Raw genomic sequence first — 24,037 nt, forward strand, 5'->3', positions numbered from 1 at the left:
TTAACTACTACTCTAATGTTTAACTACTACTCTAATGTTTAACTACTACTCTAATGTTTTGTCATAATCTTTCTTTGTAGGAGTGTCATGAGGAAGGAAGGCCCACCCAACGAGCCCTGTGGGTTTGTACATCTACTTGTCTTTGTTGTTATTGTATCCATTAACCCATTGTATCCATAATCCATTAACATTGTATCCATAATCCATTAACATTGTATCCATAATCCATTAACCCATTGTATCCATAATCCATTAACATTGTATCCATAATCCATTAACATTGTATCCATAATCCATTAACATTGTATCCATAATCCATTAACATTGTATCCATAATCCATTAACATTGTATCCATAATCCATTAACATTGTATCCATAATCCATTAACATTGTATCCATAATCCATTAACATTGTATCCATAATCCATTAACATTGTATCCATAATCCATTAACATTGTATCCATAATCCATTAACATTGTATCCATAATCCATTAACATTGTATCCATAATCCATTAACATTGTATCCATAATCCATTAACATTGTATCCATAATCCATTAACATTGTATCCAGTCTGTTTTATTTTCTCCAGGTGTTTTTTATGTGCCAAATAATCTCAACTAAAAAACAACCTGGGAACAGAAAGCATGGCGCTGCCAGTGCAAAATGCAGATCTACAAGTTCAGAGCTTGTACATGTGCTGTATTTTATTCTTGGGTTGAGTAGTTAGTGGATAACTACTAGAATAACTAGTAGTTAGTGGATAACTACAAGAATAACTAGTAGTTAGTGGATAACTACAAGAATAACTAGTAGTTAGTGGATAACTACTAGAATAACTAGTAGTTAGTGGATAACTACTAGAATAACTAGTAGTTAGTGGATAACTACAAGAATAACTAGTAGTTAGTGGATAACTACTAGAATAACTAGTAGTTAGTGGATAACTACTAGAATAACTAGTAGTTAGTGGATAACTACTAGAATAACTAGTAGTTAGTGGATAACTACAAGAATAACTAGTAGTTAGTGGATAACTACTAGAATAACTAGTAGTTAGTGGATAACTACTAGAATAACTAGTAGTTAGTGGATAACTACTAGAATAACTAGTAGTTAGTGGATAACTACAAGAATAACTAGTAGTTAGTGGATAACTACTAGAATAACTAGTAGTTAGTGGATAACTACAAGAATAACTAGTAGTTAGTGGATAACTACAAGAATAACTAGTAGTTAGTGGATAACTACTAGAATAACTAGTAGTTAGTGGATAACTACAAGAATAACTAGTAGTTAGTGGATAACTACTAGAATAACTAGTAGTTAGTGGATAACTACTAGAATAACTAGTAGTTAGTGGATAACTACTAGGATAACTAGTAGTTAGTGGATAACTACTAGAATAACTAGTAGTTAGTGGATAACTACTAGAATAACTAGTAGTTAGTGGATAACTACTAGAATAACTAGTAGTTAGTGGATAACTACTAGAATAACTAGTAGTTAGTGGATAACTACTAGAATAACTAGTAGTTAGTGGATAACTACTAGGATAACTAGTAGTTAGTGGATAACTACTAGGATAACTAGTAGTTAGTGGATAACTACTAGGATAACTAGTAGTTAGTGGATAACTACTAGAATAACTAGTAGTTAGTGGATAACTACTAGAATAACTAGTAGTTAGTGGATAACTACAAGAATAACTAGTAGTTAGTGGATAACTACTAGAATAACTAGTAGTTAGTGGATAACTACTAGAATAACTAGTAGTTAATGGCTGCTTATCTCTCTGCCTGGCAACACCAGGTTGCCAGGTTCGGAGAGAAACAAGCAACGAGCGTTAGCTCGTTCTGTTATTAGCGGTTAGCTTGGTCTCATGGGGCTCCACAATGAGTGCTAGGAGAAAAAAAACAGACTTTGCATTTGTTAAAATGGGTGAGTTTGGGCTATGCTCGCGCCTCCTATTATGCCAACGGTGGGGGTCGACAGGGGGATCTGTGGAGTAACTCAATGGGCATTTCGTTGGTGAGTGATTTGCCACACATCAAAGATAACACTAAAAATGAACGGATGTCTCCTTTAAACAGTGTGACTGGCGCAAAGACAGGCTGTCCCCTGGTAGACAGGGGCCCCTGTGTCCTCTACAGGGACATCAGACAGTTCACACAGTGTCCTCTAGAGGGACATCAGACAGTTCACACAGTGTCCTCTAGAGGGACATCAGACAGTTCACACAGTGTCCTCTAGAGGGACATCAGACAGTTCACACAGTGTCCTCTAGAGGGACATCAGACAGTTCACACAGTGTCCTCTAGAGGGACATCAGACAGTTCACACAGTGTCCTCTAGAGGGACATCAGACAGCTCACACAGTGTCCTCTAGAGGGACATCAGACAGCTCACACAGTGTCCTCTAGAGGGACATCAGACAGTTCACACAGTGTCCTCTAGAGGGACATCAGACAGTTCACACAGTGTCCTCTAGAGGGACATCAGACAGTTCACACAGTGTCCTCTAGAGGGCGCTGTGGGGACAGTTCACACAGTGTCCTCTAGAGGGACATCAGACAGTTCACACAGTGTCCTCTAGAGGGACATCAGACAGTTCACACAGTGTCCTCTAGAGGGACATCAGACAGTTCACACAGTGTCCTCTAGAGGGACATCAGACAGTTCACACAGTGTCCTCTAGAGGGACATCAGACAGTTCACACAGTGTCCTCTAGAGGGACATCAGACAGTTCACACAGTGTCCTCTAGAGGGACATCAGACAGTTCACACAGTGTCCTCTAGAGGGACATCAGACAGCTCACACAGTGTCCTCTAGAGGGCGCTGTGGGGACAGTTCACACAGTGTCCTCTAGAGGGCGCTGTGGGGACAGCTCACACAGTGTCCTCTAGAGGGCGCTGTGGGGACAGCTCACAGTGTCCTCTAGAGGGCGCTGTGGGGACAGCTCACACAGTGTCCTCTAGAGGGCGCTGTGGGGACAGCTCACACAGGTAAAACAGGGTTTCCTCACTGGCCTCAGCCTCGGTCAGAGGCTCCAGACGGACGAGGGAGGAGCTACGAGGAGCTCTCTGCTCCTGCCGCTCCTCCAGCAGGTCTGTAGGGGGCGCTGTGGAGTAGTAGGAGGAGTGTAGGAGCAGGTCTGTAGGGGGCGCTATGGAGGAGTGTAGGAGCAGGTCTGTAGGGGGCGCTGTAGAGGAGTGTAGGAGCAGGTCTGTAGGGGGCGCTGTAGAGGAGTGTAGGAGCAGGTCTGTAGGGGGCGCTGTGGAGGAGTGTAGGAGCAGGTCTGTAGGGGGCGCTATGGAGGAGTTTAGGAGCAGGTCTGTAGGGGGCGCTATGGAGGAGTTTAGGAGCAGGTCTGTAGGGGGCGCTGTAGAGGAGTGTAGGAGCAGGTCTGTAGGGGGCGCTGTGGAGGAGTGTAGGAGCAGGTCTGTAGGGGGCGCTATGGAGGAGTTTAGGAGCAGGTCTGTAGGGGGCGCTATGGAGGAGTTTAGGAGCAGGTCTGTAGGGGGCGCTGTAGAGGAGTTTAGGAGCAGGTCTGTAGGGGGCGCTGTGGAGGAGTTTAGGAGCAGGTCTGTAGGGGGCGCTATGGAGGAGTTTAGGAGCAGGTCTGTAGGGGGCGCTGTAGAGGAGTTTAGGAGCAGGTCTGTAGAGGGCGCTATGGAGGAGGCCTGCTGCTCCATACCGCTGCTGTCCAGGAAGGCCAGCAGGGGGCACTGTGTGTACTGGATCAGCTGCTTATCTGGAGGAGAAAAACAGTGTGAAGTGAGAGGTGCCTTTGATGAGTTAATTTCATTTAAGCTATATGAACTAGAGGAACAATGTTGAATGCCTGTCCATATATTTCAAGGCTGCTCAACAGGAACACAGAGGGGGCGGGGCTTAAGCAATTACAGCCCGTCCCTATTGGCCGTCTAAGTGCACCTAGCAAGTTTCGTAAGTTTACCATGCTGGGAACTGGAGTTATGGCTGTTTAATGTCCAGCCAGACTGTCGGGTCTCTGCTCTGTGATGACACCACAGTGATGACACCACAGTGGTGACACCACAGTGGTGTCACCACAGTGATGACACCACAGTGATGACACCACAGTGGTGTCATCACAGTGGTGTCACCACAGTGGTGTCACCACAGTGGGGTGGGATAATCAACAACGTTGAGTGTGCCTACAGAGATGAGGTCAGTTTACTGCCTACAGAGATGAGGTCAGTTTACTGGCTACAGAGATGAGGTCAGTTTACTGCCTACAGAGATGAGGTCAGTTTACTGGCTACAGAGATGAGGTCAGTTTAGATGAGGTCAGTTTACTGCCTACAGAGATGAGGTCAGTTTACTGCCTACAGAGATGAGGTCAGTTTACTGCCTACAGAGATGAGGTCAGTTTACTGCCTACAGAGATGAGGTCAGTTTAGATGAGGTCAGTTTACTGCCTACAGAGATGAGGTCAGTTTAGATGAGGTCAGTTTACTGCCTACAGAGATGAGGTCAGTTTACTGCCTACAGAGATGAGGTCAGTTTAGATGAGGTCAGTTTACTGCCTACAGAGATGAGGTCAGTTTAGATGAGGTCAGTTTACTGCCTACAGAGATGAGGTCAGTTTAGATGAGGTCAGTTTACTGCCTACAGAGATGAGGTCAGTTTAGATGAGGTCAGTTTACTGCCTACAGAGATGAGGTCAGTTTAGATAAGGTCAGTTTACTGCCTACAGAGATAAGGTCAGTTTACTGACTCTGGTGCCAAGAGAACAACAGCCTCAGCCTCAACGTGGACAAGACCAAGGAGCTGGTGGTGGATTTCAGGAGGCCGAGGAGAGAGCATGCGCCCGTCTTCCTCGAGGACACATCGAGGAGGAGCTCGAGTGGGAGACGCAGACCACACACACACGTGTGAGAAAAAAGGCCCAGCAGCGACTGTACTGGTTTTGCCGTACGGAGTTATCCCCCGCATCCTCAGATAGCAGTACAACAGCTCCACTGAAAGCGTCCTGTCAGGCTGTGTGCTACAGCCTGGTCTGGAAACTGCACCGCCCGGGGAAATAAAAGCCTACAGCGGGCGGTCTGTCAGCAGAACGCTCAAACTGTACTAAACCAGCTGCGTACGTAGTCCAAGCTCAGCGCTCTGACTACGCATGGAGATGCTATGAGGACATATGTAGATCTCTTTTTATTCCTTCCCTTACATGATGACTACTATAGCTCACACACCCAGGATGTCTGTTATGATCATTGTTAACATGACCATGTGTTATTAACTCTACATATAACTGTATGTTAACATGATCATGTGTTATTAACTCTACATATAACTATCATGTTATTAACTCTACATATAACTGTATGTTAACATGACCATGTGTTATTAACTCTACATATAACTATCATGTTATTAACTCTACATATAACTGTATGTTAACATGATCATGTGTTATTAACTCTACATATAACTATCATGTTATTAACTCTACATATAACTGTATGTTAACATGACCATGTGTTATTAACTCTACATATAACTATCATGTTATTAACTCTACATATAACTGTATGTTAACATGACCATGTGTTATTAACTCTACATATAACTATCATGTTATTAACTCTACATATAACTGTATGTTAACATGACCATGTGTTATTAACTCTACATATAACTGTATGTTAACATGACCATGTGTTATTAACTCTACATATAACTGTATGTTAACATGACCATGTGTTATTAACTCTACATATAACTATCATGTTATTAACTCTACATATAACTGTATGTTAACATGACCATGTGTTATTAACTCTACATATAACTGTATGTTAACATGACCATGTGTTATTAACTCTACATATAACTGTATGTTAACATGACCATGTGTTATTAACTCTACATATAACTGTATGTTAACATGACCATGTGTTATTAACTCTACATATAACTGTATGTTAACATGATCATGTTATTAACTCTACATATAACTATCATGTTATTAACTCTACATATAACTGTATGTTAACATGACCATGTGTTATTAACTCTACATATAACTGTATGTTAACATGATCATGTTATTAACTCTACATATAACTGTATGTTAACATGATCATGTTATTAACTCTACATATAACTATCATGTTATTAACTCTACATATAACTGTATGTTAACATGATCATGTTATTAACTCTACATATAACTATCATGTTATTAACTCTACATATAACTGTATGTTAACATGACCATGTTATTATTAACTCTACATATAACTGTATGTTAACATGATCATGTTATTAACTCTACATATAACTGTATGTTAACATGATCATGTTATTAACTCTACATATAACTATCATGTTATTAACTCTACATATAACTGTATGTTAACATGACCATGTTATTATTAACTCTACATATAACTATCATGTTATTGTTGCTTTCAAACACATAGCGGTCAGCAGGTCAGCAGGTCAGCAGACTCACCTGTATTGTGTTCTGTCTCCAACGTGTCTCTGATCAGCTGTTCACTGCAGTCCTTATGAACCACAAAGTCCTAATAGAACCATTAGAACCATTAGAACCATTAGAACCACAAAGTCCTAATAGAACCATTAGAACCATTAGAACCACAAAGTCCTACAATACAACCAGGTTGAGGTTTATTAAAGTGTTATTATTACCTCCAGACTGTCAGGGTTAGTGTTTACAGAACAACATGGTATTAAATAGTTATATAATATATATATATATATATATATATAGTTATATTACCTCATCAGTGAAGTGTTTACAGAACAACATGGTATTAAATAGTTATATAATATATATATATATATATATAGTTATATTACCTCATCAGTAAAGTGTTTACAGAACAACATGGTATTAAATAGTTATATAATATATATATATATATATAGTTATATTACCTCATCAGTGAAGTGTTTACAGAACAACATGGTATTAAATAGTTATATAATATATATATATATATATAGTTATATTACCTCATCAGTAAAGTGTTTACAGAACAACATGGTATTAAATAGTTATATTATATATATATATATATATATAGTTATATTACCTCATCAGTGAAGTGTTTACAGAACAACATGGTATTAAATAGTTATATAATATATATATATATATAGTTATATTACCTCATCAGTAAAGTGTTTACAGAACAACATGGTATTAAATAGTTATATAATATATATATATATATATATAGTTATATTACCTCATCAGTGAAGTGTTTACAGAACAACATGGTATTAAATAGTTATATTATATATATATATATATATAGTTATATTACCTCATCAGTGAAGTGTTTACAGAACAACATGGTATTAAATAGTTATATAATATATATATATATATATATAGTTATATTACCTCATCAGTAAAGTGTTTACAGAACAACATGGTATTAAATAGTTATATTATATATATATATATATATAGTTATATTACCTCATCAGTGAAGTGTTTACAGAACAACATGGTATTAAATAGTTATATAATATATAGATATATAGTTATATTACCTCATCAGTAAAGTGTTTACAGAACAACATGGCCTGGAAGTCTTCCAGACTACAGTCAATGCTGTCCAGGTAGTCCATCAGCTCCACCCTGAAAACACAACAACACTTATTCTTTTTGCTCCAGAAAAAAATGTCCATGTTGTAGCGCCCTGCTTCTAAATTCCATCGGGTTTTTTTTCTTCACGCCGGTTGGTGTCCTGTGCTGTCTATGTCTACCTATGTCCTGTGCTGTCTGTCTACCTATGTCCTGTGCTGTCTGTCTACCTATGTCCTGTGCTGCGCTGCTTTTATCCTCCTGATTGGGACGTTCACGGCATATTTTGCACCATCGCGGTGCGTTCATCATCGCTGACGAGTGCCTGTAACGAGTCTCTGCGAGTCGCAGTGTGTCTGTGTGTCAGGATGCGAGGCAACACTCACACAAACACGTGCAGCATGCGTCCCCTCCCCCTGCGCCTAATGGCTGCACATGGGGCCGACGCGTGCTTTAGCGTGATTGTGTGAGTGTGGCTTCAGGAAGTAAATTCCTAGCCTCGATCTCCAGGCTTTTATTTTTTTGTTTTGCTAAAAAATAAAAGCTTGGAAATTCCTGTCCCAGCTGTTGGTACGCAAAAGCGCCTCGCGTCGTCTGATGTGCCGCGCATTATTTATTTTGGGTGCACATGTGCACCAGTTATGACCCCTGATCATCACCCACTGTGATTGTGAAGCTCTCGGCCTGGCTGAGGTTAAAACTACCCTAAGAGAGTGGATTCAGTTTTTCCCAGGTTTAATGATAGTTGATAGTTTGTTATCAGCGAGCCAGATGAGGATCGTATCGAGTTCAGTTTTTCAACCTGCAGCCTGTCCCTGTGTGTGTGTGTGTGTGTGTGTGTGTGTGTGTGTGTGTGTGTGTGTGTGTCTGTGTCTGTGTCTGTGTCTGTGTGTGTGTGTGTGTGTGTGTGTGTGTGTGTGTGTGTGTGTGTGTGTGTGTGTGGTTGTACGTACTTCCCCAGCAGGTTGATGTTCTGTGAGATGGCAGCGTTGCTGTCGTTCATGATGGAGTCCATCATCTTGAAGGGGTCTTCAGCGCTAAGACCACCCGAGGGCTTGTTGATCTGCAGAGAGCTGCTAGAGGGCTTGTTGATCTGCAGAGAGCTGCTAGAGGGCTTGTTGATCTGCAGAGAGCTGCTAGAGGGCTTGTTGATCTGTAGAGAGCTGCTAGAGGGCTTGTTGATCTGCAGAGAGCTGCTAGAGGGCTTGTTGATCTGCAGAGAGCTGCTAGAGGGCTTGTTGATCTGTAGAGAGCTGCTAGAGGGCTTGTTGATCTGCAGAGAGCTGCTAGAGGGCTTGTTGATCTGTAGAGAGCTGCTAGAGGGCTTGTTGATCTGTAGAGAGCTGCTAGAGGGCTTGTTGATCAGCAGAGAGCTGCTAGAGGGCTTGTTGATCAGCAGAGAGCTGCTGGGCTCCAGGGCTGTCAGGATTACAACATGTAAGTTGTAGCGTTTTTAAACATTAACTCGTTCACTGCCTCTGACGTAATTGACGTAATTTACCCCCCCCCCCCCCCCCCCCCCACCCACCCACCCACCCACCCACCCACACACACACACACACAACATAATAGCAAGAATAGGAATAACGCAACGGTGACTATGACCCAGCGAGAGAAGATGACTATGACCCAGCGGTGGCCTAGTGGTTAGAGGGGCGGCCTTGATACCGGAAGGTCCCTAGTTCGATCCCCCAATTCATCACATCGATCATGAATCACCGCTGAATAGCCCTTGAGCAAGGCTTCCATGCAGGGTCCGGCTGGAAACAAGTTTCGTACTTAGTCCGACACCCTGGGTAAACAACAAAATTTGCTTTGCTTACCCAGCAACAGATTCCATGTACCCAAAAAACGGTTGGAGGAAGGGAGCATTTTTCACCACTTTTCCTGAAAACTGCAAGGCTGCAGGGCTGTTGTTCAACACATACACAGCTTAACATCGGGAAAGTTAAACGACTCACTCGCCCAGGTGGTGTTAATAATATCAATCATAATCGTAAAAAAAAAACAGAATCACAGCGCTGCCTGTTTCGGATTCCGCACGTTAAAGTATATTAAATTCATTTGGTCGTCTATCTATCAACTGCTTCTGTAGTCTTGGATAAACTTCAACCTGGTGTTTGCACTTTCTCCATCTACATAAACGTTCAGATTTCAAATATAAAGTGTTCACCCCATGGCCACGGATGTTACAATTATGTACGGGGCCTCTCAGAAGTATCCGTATCTTCCGTATTGCTCAATAAAAAGCATTTCAATCCGATCGGTGGCCAATTTTTCATAGAGTTATAATGTATCAGAGTTTTTTATTGAACAATACGGATGATATAGCTACTTCTGAGGGTACATAAATGTAACATCCGTAGCCATGGTGGGAGAAGCACTTTATATGTGAAATGTGAAGGTTTCTGTAGATGTACGGGCCGTAGATGGAGAAAGTGAAACCAACAGGTTGAGGTTCATCCATGACGGTCGAGACAGACGACCGTCGTGTATCCATGGCTAATTAATGGATGATGTAATGATTGTTGACAGAGCCTTACCCCTCCTCTCCGTCCCGTCCATGTTGTGAGCTTGTAGATCTGTTATGTCTGCTGCTTGTAGATCTGCTAAGTCTGCTGCTTCCACCTCCACGACCTCCACATCTCTGCAGGAACAACGAGACACAACAAAGCAGAACCACTTAAATAACCTGCAGCTCATCACACATACACTAAATCTTTGAAGCCGATTACAGGCAAACGGTACGGAAAATAAAAAGCCTTTCTTGACGGTCACATGACCCACTAGATGGTTTGACACTGAACCCCTAACTGCTCCCGATGGCGCCTTGCATGGTTCTCTCCTCCATCGGTGTATGGATGTGTGTGTGTGTGTGTGTGTGTGTGTGTGTGTGTGTGTGTGTGTGTGTGTGTGTGTGTGTGAATGTGTGAATGTAATGCACAATCTATGTAAAGCGCTTTGGATAAAAGCGATATTTAAATTACAGAGCGTTCCGTTTACCTCAGCGAATACAGAAATGCTCGCCCCAAAACGTGGGTCGGCGCCCCGGATCTAAATCTCACTTTAATGTGATTTGACAATCACTGATGTTCACGACTTTGTGTTTTATCTCGCATTTGGAAAACATTTTTATAATTTTTCACATTTTGAAAAACAGTCACGTTTATAACGTTCTTTTCTATGTTTAGAACAGGACAGGTGCTTTGCTTTGCTTTGCTTTGCTTTACTTTACTTTACTTTACTTTACTTTACTTTACTTTACTTTACTTTACTTTACTTTACTTTACTTTACTTTACTAAAGGGAGCAACATACGATATGGTTCTTGAGTTGTACAGGGGACGGACAGACAGACAGACAGACAGACAGACAGACAGACAGACAGATATAAACGGTCTCACCCTCCATCCAGGACCCTCAGGGTGCTCTCTGTGATGTCATCCGTCACGTCTCCTCCTGGCTCCTCCCCCTGCGTCACGTCACATATGATGACATCATCGGTTATCTCCGCCCCCTTTACGCCGTTCAGACTGTTGACAGCAGACTGAGGAGGAGGAGTCACAGAGTCACATAATATACACAGATACACTTTACACATAAAACCATGTAGGAGACACAGAGAGTCACATATACAGCTGTCAGAACCTTCTCTAAAACACTCTGGACAACGCTCCACACGTCATAGACTCTTCTCTCTTCTCTAAAACATTCTGGACAACGCTCCACAAGTCCTAGACTCTTCTCTCTTCTCTAAAACACTCTGGACAACGCTCCACAAGTCCTAGACTCTTCTCTCTTCTCTAAAACACCCTGGACAACGCTCCACACGTCCTAGACTCTTCTCTCTTCTCTAAAACACTCTGGACAACGCTCCACACGTACTAGACTCTTCTCTCTTCTCAAAAAAACTCTGGACAACGCTCCACACGTCCTAGACTCTTCTCTCTTCTCAAAAAAACTCTGGACAACGCTCCACACGTCCTAGACTCTTCTCTCTTCTCTAAAACACTCTGGACAACGCTCCACACGTCCTAGACTCTTCTCTCTTCTCTAAAACACTCTGGACAACGCTCCACACGTCCTAGACTCTTCTCTCTTCTCTAAAACACTCTGGACAACGCTACACACGTCCTAGACTCTTCTCTCTTCTCTAAAACACCCTGGACAACGCTACACACGTCCTAGACTCTTCTCTCTTCTCTAAAACACCCTGGACAACGCTCCACACGTCCTAGACTCTTCTCTCTTCTCTAAAACACCCTGGACAACGCTCCACACGTCCTAGACTCTTCTCTCTTCTCTAAAACACCCTGGACAACGCTCCACACGTCCTAGACTCTTCTCTCTTCTCTAAAACACCCTGGACAACGCTCCACACGTCCTAGACTCTTCTCTCTTCTCTAAAACACCCTGGACAACGCTCCACACGTCCTAGACTCTTCTCTCTTCTCTAAAACACTCTGGACAACGCTCCACACGTCCTAGACTCTTCTCTCTTCTCTAAAACACTCTGGACAACGCTCCACACGTCCTAGACTCTTCTCTCTTCTCTAAAACACTCTGGACAACGCTCCACACGTCCTAGACTCTTCTCTCTTCTCTAAAACACCCTGGACAACGCTCCACACGTCCTAGACTCTTCTCTCTTCTCTAAAACACCCTGGACAACGCTCCACACGTCCTAGACTTTTCTCTCTTCTCTAAAACACCCTGGACAACGCTCCACACGTCCTAGACTCTTCTCTCTTCTCTAAAACACTCTGGACAACGCTCCACACGTCCTAGACTCTTCTCTCTTCTCTAAAACACCCTGGACAACGCTCCACACGTCCTAGACTTTTCTCTCTTCTCTAAAACACCCTGGACAACGCTCCACACGTCCTAGACTCTTCTCTCTTCTTTAAAACACCCTGGACAACGCTCCACACGTCCTAGACTCTTCTCTCTTCTCTAAAACACTCTGGACAACGCGCCACACGTCCTAGACTCTTCTCTCTTCTCTAAAACACCCTGGACAACGCTCCACACGTCCTAGACTCTTCTCTCTTCTCTAAAACACCCTGGACAACGCTCCACACGTCCTAGACTCTTCTCTCTTCTCTAAAACACTCTGGACAACGCTCCACACGTCCTAGACTCTTCTCTCTTCTCTAAAACACCCTGGACAACGCTCCACACGTCCTAGACTCTTCTCTCTTCTCTAAAACACCCTGGACAACGCTCCACACGTCCTAGACTTTTCTCTCTTCTCTAAAACACCCTGGACAACGCTCCACACGTCCTAGACTCTTCTCTCTTCTCTAAAACACTCTGGACAACGCTCCACACGTCCTAGACTCTTCTCTCTTCTCTAAAACACCCTGGACAACGCTCCACACGTCCTAGACTTTTCTCTCTTCTCTAAAACACCCTGGACAACGCTCCACACGTCCTAGACTCTTCTCTCTTCTCTAAAACACCCTGGACAACGCTCCACACGTCCTAGACTCTTCTCTCTTCTCTAAAACACTCTGGACACCCTGGACAACGCTCCACACGTCCTAGACTCTTCTCTCTTCTCTAAAACACCCTGGACTCCTCGGATTAACTCGTTCTCATGCTATACAACAAAAATGTGGAATGCCCTACCAAAAGGAGCAAAGGAGTGTAAAACCTTACTCACTTTCAAAACTGACTTAAATTAAACACCTTCAGGAGGCTGACATTCCAAACTGACCCATGTCAAAGTCTTAACCTACCCCCCTCCTTGAACTGTCTATTTGAACATATTTCTTGTGTTTCATAGCAGTAACCTGTAAGCTGATTGTATGACGTTCTGCATAGTACTGTATATCTGTCTGTTTTCTTAAAGGAGTAGTTCACCCAAAAATTACTTATTTTCTATCAATTACGCACCCCATGAAGCCGTGGATTTGTTTTTGTTTTTGTCACATTTCTAAGCCAATCATTTGATTACCGGCGGAAAGATGCTAATGTATCCGGTAGGAGACACAAAGTAGACTCTTTGTGTCTCCTACTGGAAATACACTGGTCATCAAATGATTGGCTCAGGAATGCAACTAAAACTAAAACTAATCCATGAATTCAAGGCTTCATGGGGTGTGTAATGGATAGAAAATAAGTACTTTTTTGGGTGAACTACTCCTTGTGCACTGTGCACTGGGATCTCATTTTAAATGATGTTGTTTGTGTCATTGTGTCATTTTAAATCATGTGCTTTCATGAGCGATCCAGTTTAGAGAACCTTGTGTTGTGAACTGTACTTCCATGTCCTTTCTAAATAAAGATTTCAATCAATACAAACAGTATAATATGTATATATATATATATATATATATATATATATATATATATATATATATATATATATATATATATATATATATATATATATACAGACCTGCTCCTCATAGATCTGATGGATGTATTTTGGTTTCTTTCCATTGCTGTTCATAAGGATGGGTCTGGAGGAACACACACACACACACACACACACACACACACACACACACACACACAGCTTCGTGAACAACATTCTTATATTTTTTCACCATTTGTAACTGTAATCTAACGCTGACAAATAGCAGATCTACAAGCTCACACAGATGGGCTATTTTTGGGTGCACTACACCAGCTACAGTCACGTATAAATCGGCCATAGATCTATAGATCTAAGCCCCCTAAATGTCTGTTCCTACCACTAACCACAACCTGAGTCTTTTTGTAATTGTAAACGTATCTTTAAAATATGTATTTTAATTCATGGTGAAATGATCCTCTGTCATATAATACACTAGGATGAATTATCTCCACTTAAACCCTCTGTACTTGATAAAACAGATCTGTCTAAAAAACATAAACACAACATAAAAAACCTTAAAATATGTTGTTCCAGGGACCCCCCAGAAGCAAAGATTTGAGTTACTAATGTTCGCTTTAAAACAATTTATATATTCAAAGATGTGCACAAAATAGATAAGCACTGCACTCTATGAGCTTGTAGATCTGCTATTTTTGAATAGCCAAAGAAATTACACAAATGCTTTCCCTGACTTAATGGATTAAGAGTGCATTTAGTACAATCTTATTTCACTTAAATCGCCACTTTGACATGTAATTGTCTTATGGTCTCATCTCTATATCATATGAAGATGATATCAGATGACAATCCAGAACCATATCTAATTACATTATCATAAGGGTCTATTGGCCACTAGAGTTATATTACCTTTTGCGCTTCAGGTTCAGGATGTGGTTGTTCTGCACCAACGTCACGATGAAGTGAATCAGCTGGAAATAAAGTCATCTTTACATTATTTACATTATGAAACATATCAATGTTTACATTATAAGCCTGTCTGTCTGTCTGTCTGTCTGTCTGTCTGTCTGTTTGTCTGTCTGTCCAACCCGATCTCACACAATTTAGTACACATTGCACAGACTGTCATTCCGTACATAGACACCTAGAAAATCTGAAAATCTGTGCATATCCTCCTCTAGACCTGACCTCGACTGGTTAGTCGCGGGGGGTCCGAGTCGACTGCGTGTCTCTTAGTCGAATCTAGTCGTATCAAAAAAAAAAAAAAAAGAACGGGGGGAAAAAAGTGATGCAACATTGGATCATTCCATTTCGGCTGTGGGGGGTGCTTAATGACTGATTTAACATGTACTTGCTTGGTTTTTCCCAATAAATTATTATATATATCCTATTTTTGGCAAACTATTAGTTAATTAATATAACAAATTTGAACATAACTCACATGCTTTCTGACTGCAAGTTTCAATCAATATGCGTGAAATCCTTGAAAGAATCGATACGGTGGTAGACTCCAAATGACCGCAATGCGCATCATGGAACAGAATCTCACCTGCTAGTCTCAATGCTGCATTGCTGGTTCATTCATCTATTTCACTACATAAATGAATTGCTCACAATGTCTGGGAAAAGAACCTCACAAGTGTGGAAACATTTTGAACATTCAGAGGATTAAAAGAAAGTCAGATGCAGGATATGTGATCGTGAGATGTCATATCACTCCACAACAAGTAACATGGCTCATCACTTAATCAGGGTAAGTTGTTTGTGAAGACGATACTGTGGCCTAAAACAATATTGGCTATGTCCCGACTCCCCTTCTTATTATTTTAATATTTCTAATGGAATATCAGTCATATGTAGGGGCTATGATTTATTTCTACTTATTATTTTCTAGGCACACCCGCAGCTTTCAGCCACTCCCAGTCCCAGCAGTGCCAGCACGTCGAGTGCAGCGGCTGCGGCCCCACAGTTGACTCGGACGAAAGTGGATTTTTAGGCACCAGAGAAAAGGAGAAGAGCTATTACGGACAAAATTGCCAGTTTTGTTGCGCTTGACATGAGACCAATTAACATTGTTGAAGGAGAAGGTTTTAAAGAGTTAATTCACACACTGGAGCCAGGATACACATGTCCAAAAAGGGAGACAGTCATGCATGTTGTGTGTGTGAGAAATACACTTCCTCAAGGGAAGAAGTTTCCAAATGAATAAACAGAAGTGAAGCAGTCGGCTTGACCACAGATATTTGGACTTCACTGACAATGGAGGCATACATGACAGCTACAGTGCACTTCATTACAGAGGATTGGCGATTGGAATGTTTTGTGTTAGAAACCAAAAAAATGGAATAAAGTCACACAGCAGAACATATTGCAGAAACGCTGACGGAGATTATTTCTGATTGGAACATTCCACGCAATACGGTTGTTTCTATTGTACATGACAATGCAACACATATAGTTAAATGCACTGATCAACTGGCTGAAGACCCGTCATTGGGGGGGGGTGAGTGAGGGGAGTGCGTTGTGCTGGCCACACTTTACAACTGTGCATCAGCACTGCGCTCAAGCAGCGAGATACTGTCAGTCACACTGTAGCTGCTGCAAGGCAACGTATTATTACCGTATTGTTCTTCCTATTTGATTATTGTTTTTTTTGCTGTTTTTTTGGCAGGCTTAGCCTATTCTAAACGTAATTTAATGTGTTAATTGCACATGTGCAGCGAGGCCAGCGACAATCAGCTGGGTTAATAGGGCTGTCATATAGTTAACCAAACTGTCTTATTTGCCATAAATTGTGGACTAAGTTTGTTGTTGTATGTTTAAAAGTTTAAAAGTAGGGCTGCCCTTGTTTATGTGTTTGATTATTAGGCTGAGTTGCGGACACCACACTTGATGTCTTGTCAGTCAGTCGTCGTGTCGCCCGTTTACGTTTTGGACTTTGGACTGAACTGAAGTTTAAGGAGTTTTTTGTACAGTACCTGGCACTGTGCCAAAAATAAATACAAGTTTGTGCTCTTCAGAGTAAGTAACTAACTGCTCACTGTGTGTGGCCTCTCTTTTGTACTGTAAACCCTCGCCTGAATGCCTCTGAATGCCTCTGAGGCGAGCAGTCACAAGCATTATCAATATTATGATTATTATTGTTATCATTATCATCATTGTTGTCATAAATACCTTCTTAATGAGCTGTTGTTGGTGAGCGTGTTTCTGTCTTAGGTCTGACATCTCCCTCCACAGCACTTCGTTCTCCCTAGTGGACAGACAGAGAAAAGACATGACATTACATTACATTACAGTCATTTAGCACCTTGGTTCTCAAAGTGGGGTCCGGGGACCCCCCAGGGGTCCTTGAGGGAGTTCCAGGGGGTCCCCAGCTAAATGATAGATTAGGCACCAAATGGACCCTTATGGGTCTGTAACTCTGAGAGTGTACAAATGGAGCCAAATGGACCCTAACGGGTCCATTTGGTTCCATTTGTACACTCTCAGAGTTACATTAACATTGATTTTACAAGATGAATTGGGGTCCCAGAGATATAAATGCCATTAAATGGGGGTCCGTAGCCTCTAATGCATGTCAAATTACAATAAGTACATTCAACATACAGTAGATAGGGAACTAAACTACTAATCACCAGAAGTCTGAAGTGCATTCTCTTCTAAAACAAGTGACTAAGAGTATACCTAGTGCTAAGGTAAAAGTGTAATATATCAGCTACCTACTGTCTTAAACAGATGATACAAAATAGGAAAAACAAATGAGCACGAGCTAAAACAAATAAGTGTATCAAATAAACAAGATCCAACAGGGATATTCACACGTTGGCCTAACCCTCACACAATCAGCAACATCTTTTTTTCCCCTGGATTCTGTAGCATTTCTTCCTGGGTCTATCTAGTGTGAATGTGTAACGTTTCAGGTCAATCGGGGGCTGTGTTCATGTGTCCATGTGTCCATGTGTCCATGTGTTCATGTGTTCATGTGTTCATGTGTCCATGTGTCCATGTGTCCATGTGTCCATGTGTTCATGTGTTCATGTGTTCATGTGTTCATGTGTCCATGTGTCCATGTGTCCATGTGTCCATGTGTTCATGTGTTCATGTGTCCATGTGTCCATGTGTCCATGTGTCCATGTGTCCATGTGTTCATGTGTCCATGTGTCCATGTGTCCATGTGTCCATGTGTCCATGTGTTCATGTGTTCATGTGTCCATGTGTCCATGTGTCCATGTGTCCATGTGTCCATGTGTCCATGTGTTCATGTGTCCATGTGTCCATGTGTCCATGTGTCCATGTGTTCATGTGTCCATGTGTCCATGTGTTCATGTGTCCATGTGTCCATGTGTTCATGTGTCCATGTGTCCATGTGTTCATGTGTCCATGTGTCCATGTGTTCATGTGTCCATGTGTTCATGTGTCCATGTGTTCATGTGTCCATGTGTTCATGTGTTCATGGTCTGAGGCATTTGGACCTCAGACACTCCTGCAAACTCTGGAAGGCAATCTTAGCCAATCAGGATGGAATATGAAAAACCAGACAGATCCGTGTTGATCACGTGACTATAGAGATACTGTGTATCGATCTGTGTGATGTTTACTTTGGACACAATTTTTAGGAGTGGTATCGGCCTCCTGGTGGCGCTATAACAGACCGCAGACCGATGTGAAACATTTGACCTCCGTGTCTTCGGCCTTGTGGAGACAAAAATAGCTTATTGTGGAAAAAAAACTATTTATTTACCAATGACCCTCGTGCCCCCCCAGTTAAAAAACACTATAACCATAGAAAGCAATCAATGTTTTTTTTATCATTACAAACTAATAAAGGAACCTGTGAAGTTGTCCTTTAATGCAGTGGTTCTCAAACATTTCCACGTCAAGGACCCCCAAAATGATATGTATTTGACCGCGGACCCCCATCTCAAAACATCTTGTTCCAGGGACCCCCCAGAAGCCAAGATTTGAGTGATGCTATTTTTGAATAGTCAAAGTATAAAAGGTTAAAGTGGTTAAAGTTATTGTGATGCTATATTAACTGGTACATTGTAAACGGTGCTTTTTATCCAAAGCGCTTTACATGGATTGTGCATTACATTCACACACACACACACACACACACACACACACACACACACACAGAGGATGAAACCATGCAAGGCACCAACCTGCTCATCAGGAGCAAGTAGGGGTTCAGTGTCTTGCTCAAGGACACTTCTACACTAAGGGTCGGTTGCACCAAAAGGGATTAAATAAAGCTTAGTTTAGGGTTAATCAAAGATTTGTTGATCTAGGATTTATTTTAATTCGAGTTGTGTTGCACCACTTCATTTTAAGCATTGCTTAACAAATCTGTGATTTAAATCCTTAACCTGTGATTAAAACTTTAAACAGTGATTAAAACTTTAAACAGTGATTATTTCATGGATTAAACTTTGTTTTGTGTCCGCCATCTTGGATTTACGCTGTAAATAAAAAGGAATACTTCTTCTCTTGAGCCAAATATCATTAGAATTACTTTTTTATTTTTTTTAATTTTATCAATTATTCTCATTACAGACTCTTTGCTGAATCTGTACCGCCTTTTAAATTCAGCATTATCATAACATTCGACTGGGTTTAGACGGTCCCTTATTTTTCTTTGAGCTACTCTTTCGTTTTCATGAAGCCATCTGATATATGCTGCCATGTTTACATTTAAACCACCTGTACTGCAAGTTTAGAATTAATCCCTTACTGACATTTAAATTGGAGTTTAAAGTAGTGGTGCAACAGGATTAACATTAATCCAGGTTTACTGTGAAAATGAAAACCAAGATTAAAGGATGGTTTAAAACTAAACCTGGTTAGTGGAAACTAGGTTTAAAGTTTGGTGCAACTGGATTAATAGATAAACCTTGATTTAAACCAGGTTAAAGCTTAATCCCTCTTGGTGCAACCGACCCTAACTCTTCTGGGGGAGCCCAGGATCGAACTGGGAACCTTGCGTCCGCTACGAGCTTGTAGATCTGCTATTTTCAATTTTTTTTCCAAAAAGGATTTAGATTTTTTTAAAGAATGGCCTCAGGTCTTAATGGGTTAAAGCAAACATTTTTAACTCTATTCTTTGCTTCTGGGGGGTCCCTGGAACAACATATTTTGGAACAACATATTTTGGAACAACATATTTTGAGATGGGGGTCGGCGGCCAAATTCATATAAATTTGGGGGTCCTTGACATGGAGAGGTTTGAGCACCACTGATACAGAAACATAGGGTTGGGATTTAGAAGACATTTGTAGAATCAGCTTCAGGTCTTAATGGTCTAAAGTAACCCTGGGGGGCCCGGGCGCTACGAGAACACAGAAAGGCCCTTCTACCCCACCTAGGGTGTGGCCACTGATGACACGGAGGAGAGGACACGCCCCCCCCCAGCGTCCCCGGCAGGGAATCGAACCCAGGACCTTCTAGCTGTGGCCCCCCCCCCCCCCCCCCCCGCTACCGTGCCCCCATGTCTGTCCAATAAAGCACTGAATGAGTCAAACCGTTTCATGGCGGTCAGTCCGGCGTCCACCGCTTCCTGTTTCCCATGAACGGTCTGGACACTGGACAACAGCCTGGACAAATCCTCCTGTCTGAGCTGTCTGTCCTCTGGAGGACGCGTGGACGATACCTGGTACACACGCACGCACGCACACACACACACACACACACACACACACACACACACACACACACACACACACACACACACACACACACACACACACACACACACACACACACACACACACACACACACACACACACACACACACACACACACACACACACAGTATGGTTGAAGTGATTGGTTTGTTTTCAGCAGAATGACAGTCAGAGTTGGGAGGTGCTTCTCTCTAAAATAAAATACTGCACAACGTCAGTATGAAAAGGGTTTAAAAGATTATCTATCCATCTATCTATCTATCCCTCCTTCCCTCTCTATCTCTATCTCTCTATCTCTCTCTCCCTCCCTCCCTCCATACTCCTACCTTCCTCTTGATGTGTTGTAACAGTTCATCTTGTCCGTGTTTAAAGTAAGGATGTTGAAACTCCACCGGTCCATCTCTCTCCTGTTTCACCATGCCTGTGTCCATGTGCATCACCTTACGAAACCCATCTATAAATATATATATATATATTATTATAATAACATGTCTGTGTCCATGTGCATCACCTTACGAAACCCATCTATAATATAACATTATTATTATTATAATAACATGTCTGTGTCCATGTGCATCACCTTACGAAACCCATCTATAACATAACATATTAATATATATATTATTATTATTATTATTATAATAACATGTCTGTGTCCATGTGCATCACCTTACGAAACCCATCTATAATATAATATTATTATTATTATAACATGCCTGTGTCCATCACCTTAGGAAACCAATCAAAGCACACCCTTTCAACATATTGTCACGTGAAGCGACCAATGATAGCTTGGTGGACACACGGACGGACGAGAACGAAAACATAGATAATAATACTTACACATGTTGAGTTGTCGTATGAAGGAGGCCATGTCGTTGTGTTTAAAGAACGTGTTATGTTAATAATAATAATAATAATACTTACACATGTTGAGTTGTCGTATGAAGGAGGCCATATTGTTGTGCTTAAAGAACTTAGGCAGGATGTCTTTAGCAAAACGCTGCTCATCCAGAACCAGGAAGCTGTTCCCCTCCTGCTGACACAAAGGGTTAATTAACATCATTAATATTCATTAGCATCATTAATAATTAACATATCTACACAACGTGTGTGTGTGTGTGAGTGTGAGTGTGAGTTAGCCCCTACGGAACCTCTCCCTCCGCTATGTAGCTCCGAGATGAGGTCCCTCTTTAGTTTCTGCCGTATGCTGTCGGCCTTGTCGCACAATTTCCACTTTACATGTTTCTTACCCCTTTCTGCACATCGTATCCAAAAAGTAAAAGATTTGCGCCACTCTCTCAGATGTTTTAAGTTTTAGCTGGCAATAAAATCTATCCAACGAGTTGAAGAAAGTATTTAATTTGCCTCGGTTTTCATCCGGTTCCATGTTTTTTAAGACATTGCGCAAGAGTTGCGCCCGTAGAGATAACATTACTGATTCCCCTACTGGTCAAATGTTGAATTGCATCTTCTAATGCAAAATATTATGGAACCGGATGAAAACCGAGGCAAATTAAATACTTTCTTCAACTCGTTGGATAGATGTTATTGCCAGCTAAAACTTAAAACATCTGAGAGAGTGGCGCAAATGCTTTCCTTTTTGGATACGATGTGCAGAAAGGGGTAAGAAACATGTAAAGTGGAAAATGTGCGACAAGGCCGACCGCATACGGCAGAAACTAAAGAGGGACCTCATCTCGGAGCTACATAGCGGAGGGAGAGGTTCCGTAGGGGCTAAGTGTGAGTGTGAGTGTGTGTGTGTGTGTGTGTGTGTGTGTGTGTGTGTGTGTGTGTGTGTGTGTGTGTGTGTGTGTGTAGTGTGTAGTACATATAGTGTGTACCTGGCTCCAGCAGATGAAGGTGTTGTTCTCCTCATCCTCACACAGAGTCCATAGTTTAGAGAGAAAGGCAGGAACCACCGCGTTCTGTTTCATCTAGTCTGGTCTGTTTGTATCCAAACACACAATAAACACACAACACACACACACAACACACAACACACACACACAATAAACACACAACACACACAATAAACACAACCTTTTGAAGTCAGGGTAAAATGCGCACTTCACTCTGTGTTTACACTACTACACACTACTACACACTACTACTTCCTGTTCCACGCCCATTGGTCCAAACCCCCCCACCCTACGTCACATCATGCACGGCAGCCGATTGGCTCGACCGAACGTCACATGCCTCATGACGTCAAGGAGGCTTTATTTAAGGAAGAGACACTGACGTCACTGTCAGGGTGTCGGTGAAATAACACTGAACCAGACGGACAGTTTATGAACATTATTACTGAACCTTTTAGACCTTTATACAATACTCTGTTCAGCAAGAGAAAATACATTATTATTATATTATTATTGTTATTGTTATTGTTATTGTTATTGTTATTGTTATTGTTATTGTTATTGTTATTGTTATTACATGACACACAATTAAATACTGGGGCTGTGAAGTGAAGGAACGAAAAAAAACAGCGCCCTCGCGCGGTCACAGCTTTGCACGAGTCACCAAGTCCGGTGTAACAGCGGTTGGTTCCCATGGCAACACTAACACACAAACACCGAGGCTGACGAGAGAGAGAGAGAGAGAGAGAGAGAGAGAGAGAGAGAGAGAGAGAGAGAGAGAGAGAGAGAGAGAGAGAGAGAGAGAGAGAGAGAGAGAGAGGTGAGTTTTATGTTCGATGATTTAGTGATGATTTAAAAATGATTTAAAAATGAATGGAACCTCCATCATGTTGCTTTGGTGTTACATCAGTATCTGTTGCATTAGGATGTTTGTCAGTGGTGGAACAAGTACTCAAAATTGTTTTACTTAAGTAAAAGTATCAATACTGCAATGTAGAAATACTCTGTTACAAGTTAAAGTCTGGAATTCTAAATTTTAAAAAAAGAAAAAAGTAAAAGTACAAAAGCATTGGTATCAAAATGTACTTAAAGTACCAAAACATTAACCACTTCGGTCCTTTATGTAGGAATTAGGCTATTTTCAAAAGGTTTTAATACTAATACTTTAATACTACTAATAAAGTTTCCGAACATCCTTTTTTAGTAGTTTTATATACATTATATTATTTATATAATGTATATAAAATGTGAAGAACAATATCAGATTATTATTAATGTGTTCATGTTATTATCTGTGTGTCCACCAGGGCGGCGCCATGGAGCACAGTGACAGAGCCATGGATGTGTCTAACAACGGTGCCGATGACGTCATCACCGATGGCGTCACCGATGACATCACTAACGACGTCACTTATGCCATCACTAATGACGTCCTCCCTCCACCAATCAGCTCCGGTCAGTCGTTATGGATCATATCTGTATATATAAACTCTGTTATCACACTGAGGGGTTCCACAGGGCTCTGTACTAGGTCTGTATATAAACTCTATTATCACACTGAGGGGTTCCACAGGGCTCTG

The 24,037-nt window shown here is 41.6% G+C and overlaps 1 protein-coding gene across 4 annotated transcripts; it reads right to left on the minus strand.

The window, feature by feature from the left end:
* Positions 1-2,810: 2,810 nt before the first annotated feature.
* LOC311063250 (heat shock factor protein 2-like) lies at positions 2,811-22,633 on the minus strand. 4 transcript variants are annotated; one of them, XM_084082547.1, is made up of 13 exons: positions 22,440-22,633; positions 21,523-21,631; positions 20,922-21,049; positions 20,433-20,560; positions 17,086-17,161; positions 14,821-14,882; positions 13,993-14,056; positions 10,994-11,136; positions 10,134-10,237; positions 8,544-9,009; positions 7,557-7,644; positions 6,487-6,556; positions 2,811-3,759 (listed from the first exon to the last, which is right to left on the minus strand). In XM_084082547.1, exons 1-13 carry the CDS (start codon positions 22,530-22,532, stop codon positions 2,966-2,968), a joined length of 2,325 nt encoding a protein of 774 aa, XP_083938673.1. In that variant the 5' UTR covers positions 22,533-22,633; the 3' UTR covers positions 2,811-2,965. The 4 variants fall into 4 exon arrangements, with proteins under 4 accessions (XP_083938673.1, XP_083938674.1, XP_083938676.1 ...); XM_084082548.1 differs by having other exon boundaries at positions 20,922-21,035; positions 22,440-22,599; XM_084082550.1 differs by lacking the exon at positions 20,922-21,049 and having other exon boundaries at positions 22,440-22,599.
* Between the last annotated feature and the right edge of the window lie 1,404 nt (positions 22,634-24,037).

The sequence above is a fragment of the Gymnoscopelus microlampas genome, assembly GCF_963454915.1.
Source record: "Gymnoscopelus microlampas genome assembly, chromosome: 16".
Taxonomy (NCBI): domain Eukaryota; kingdom Metazoa; phylum Chordata; class Actinopteri; order Myctophiformes; family Myctophidae; genus Gymnoscopelus; species Gymnoscopelus microlampas.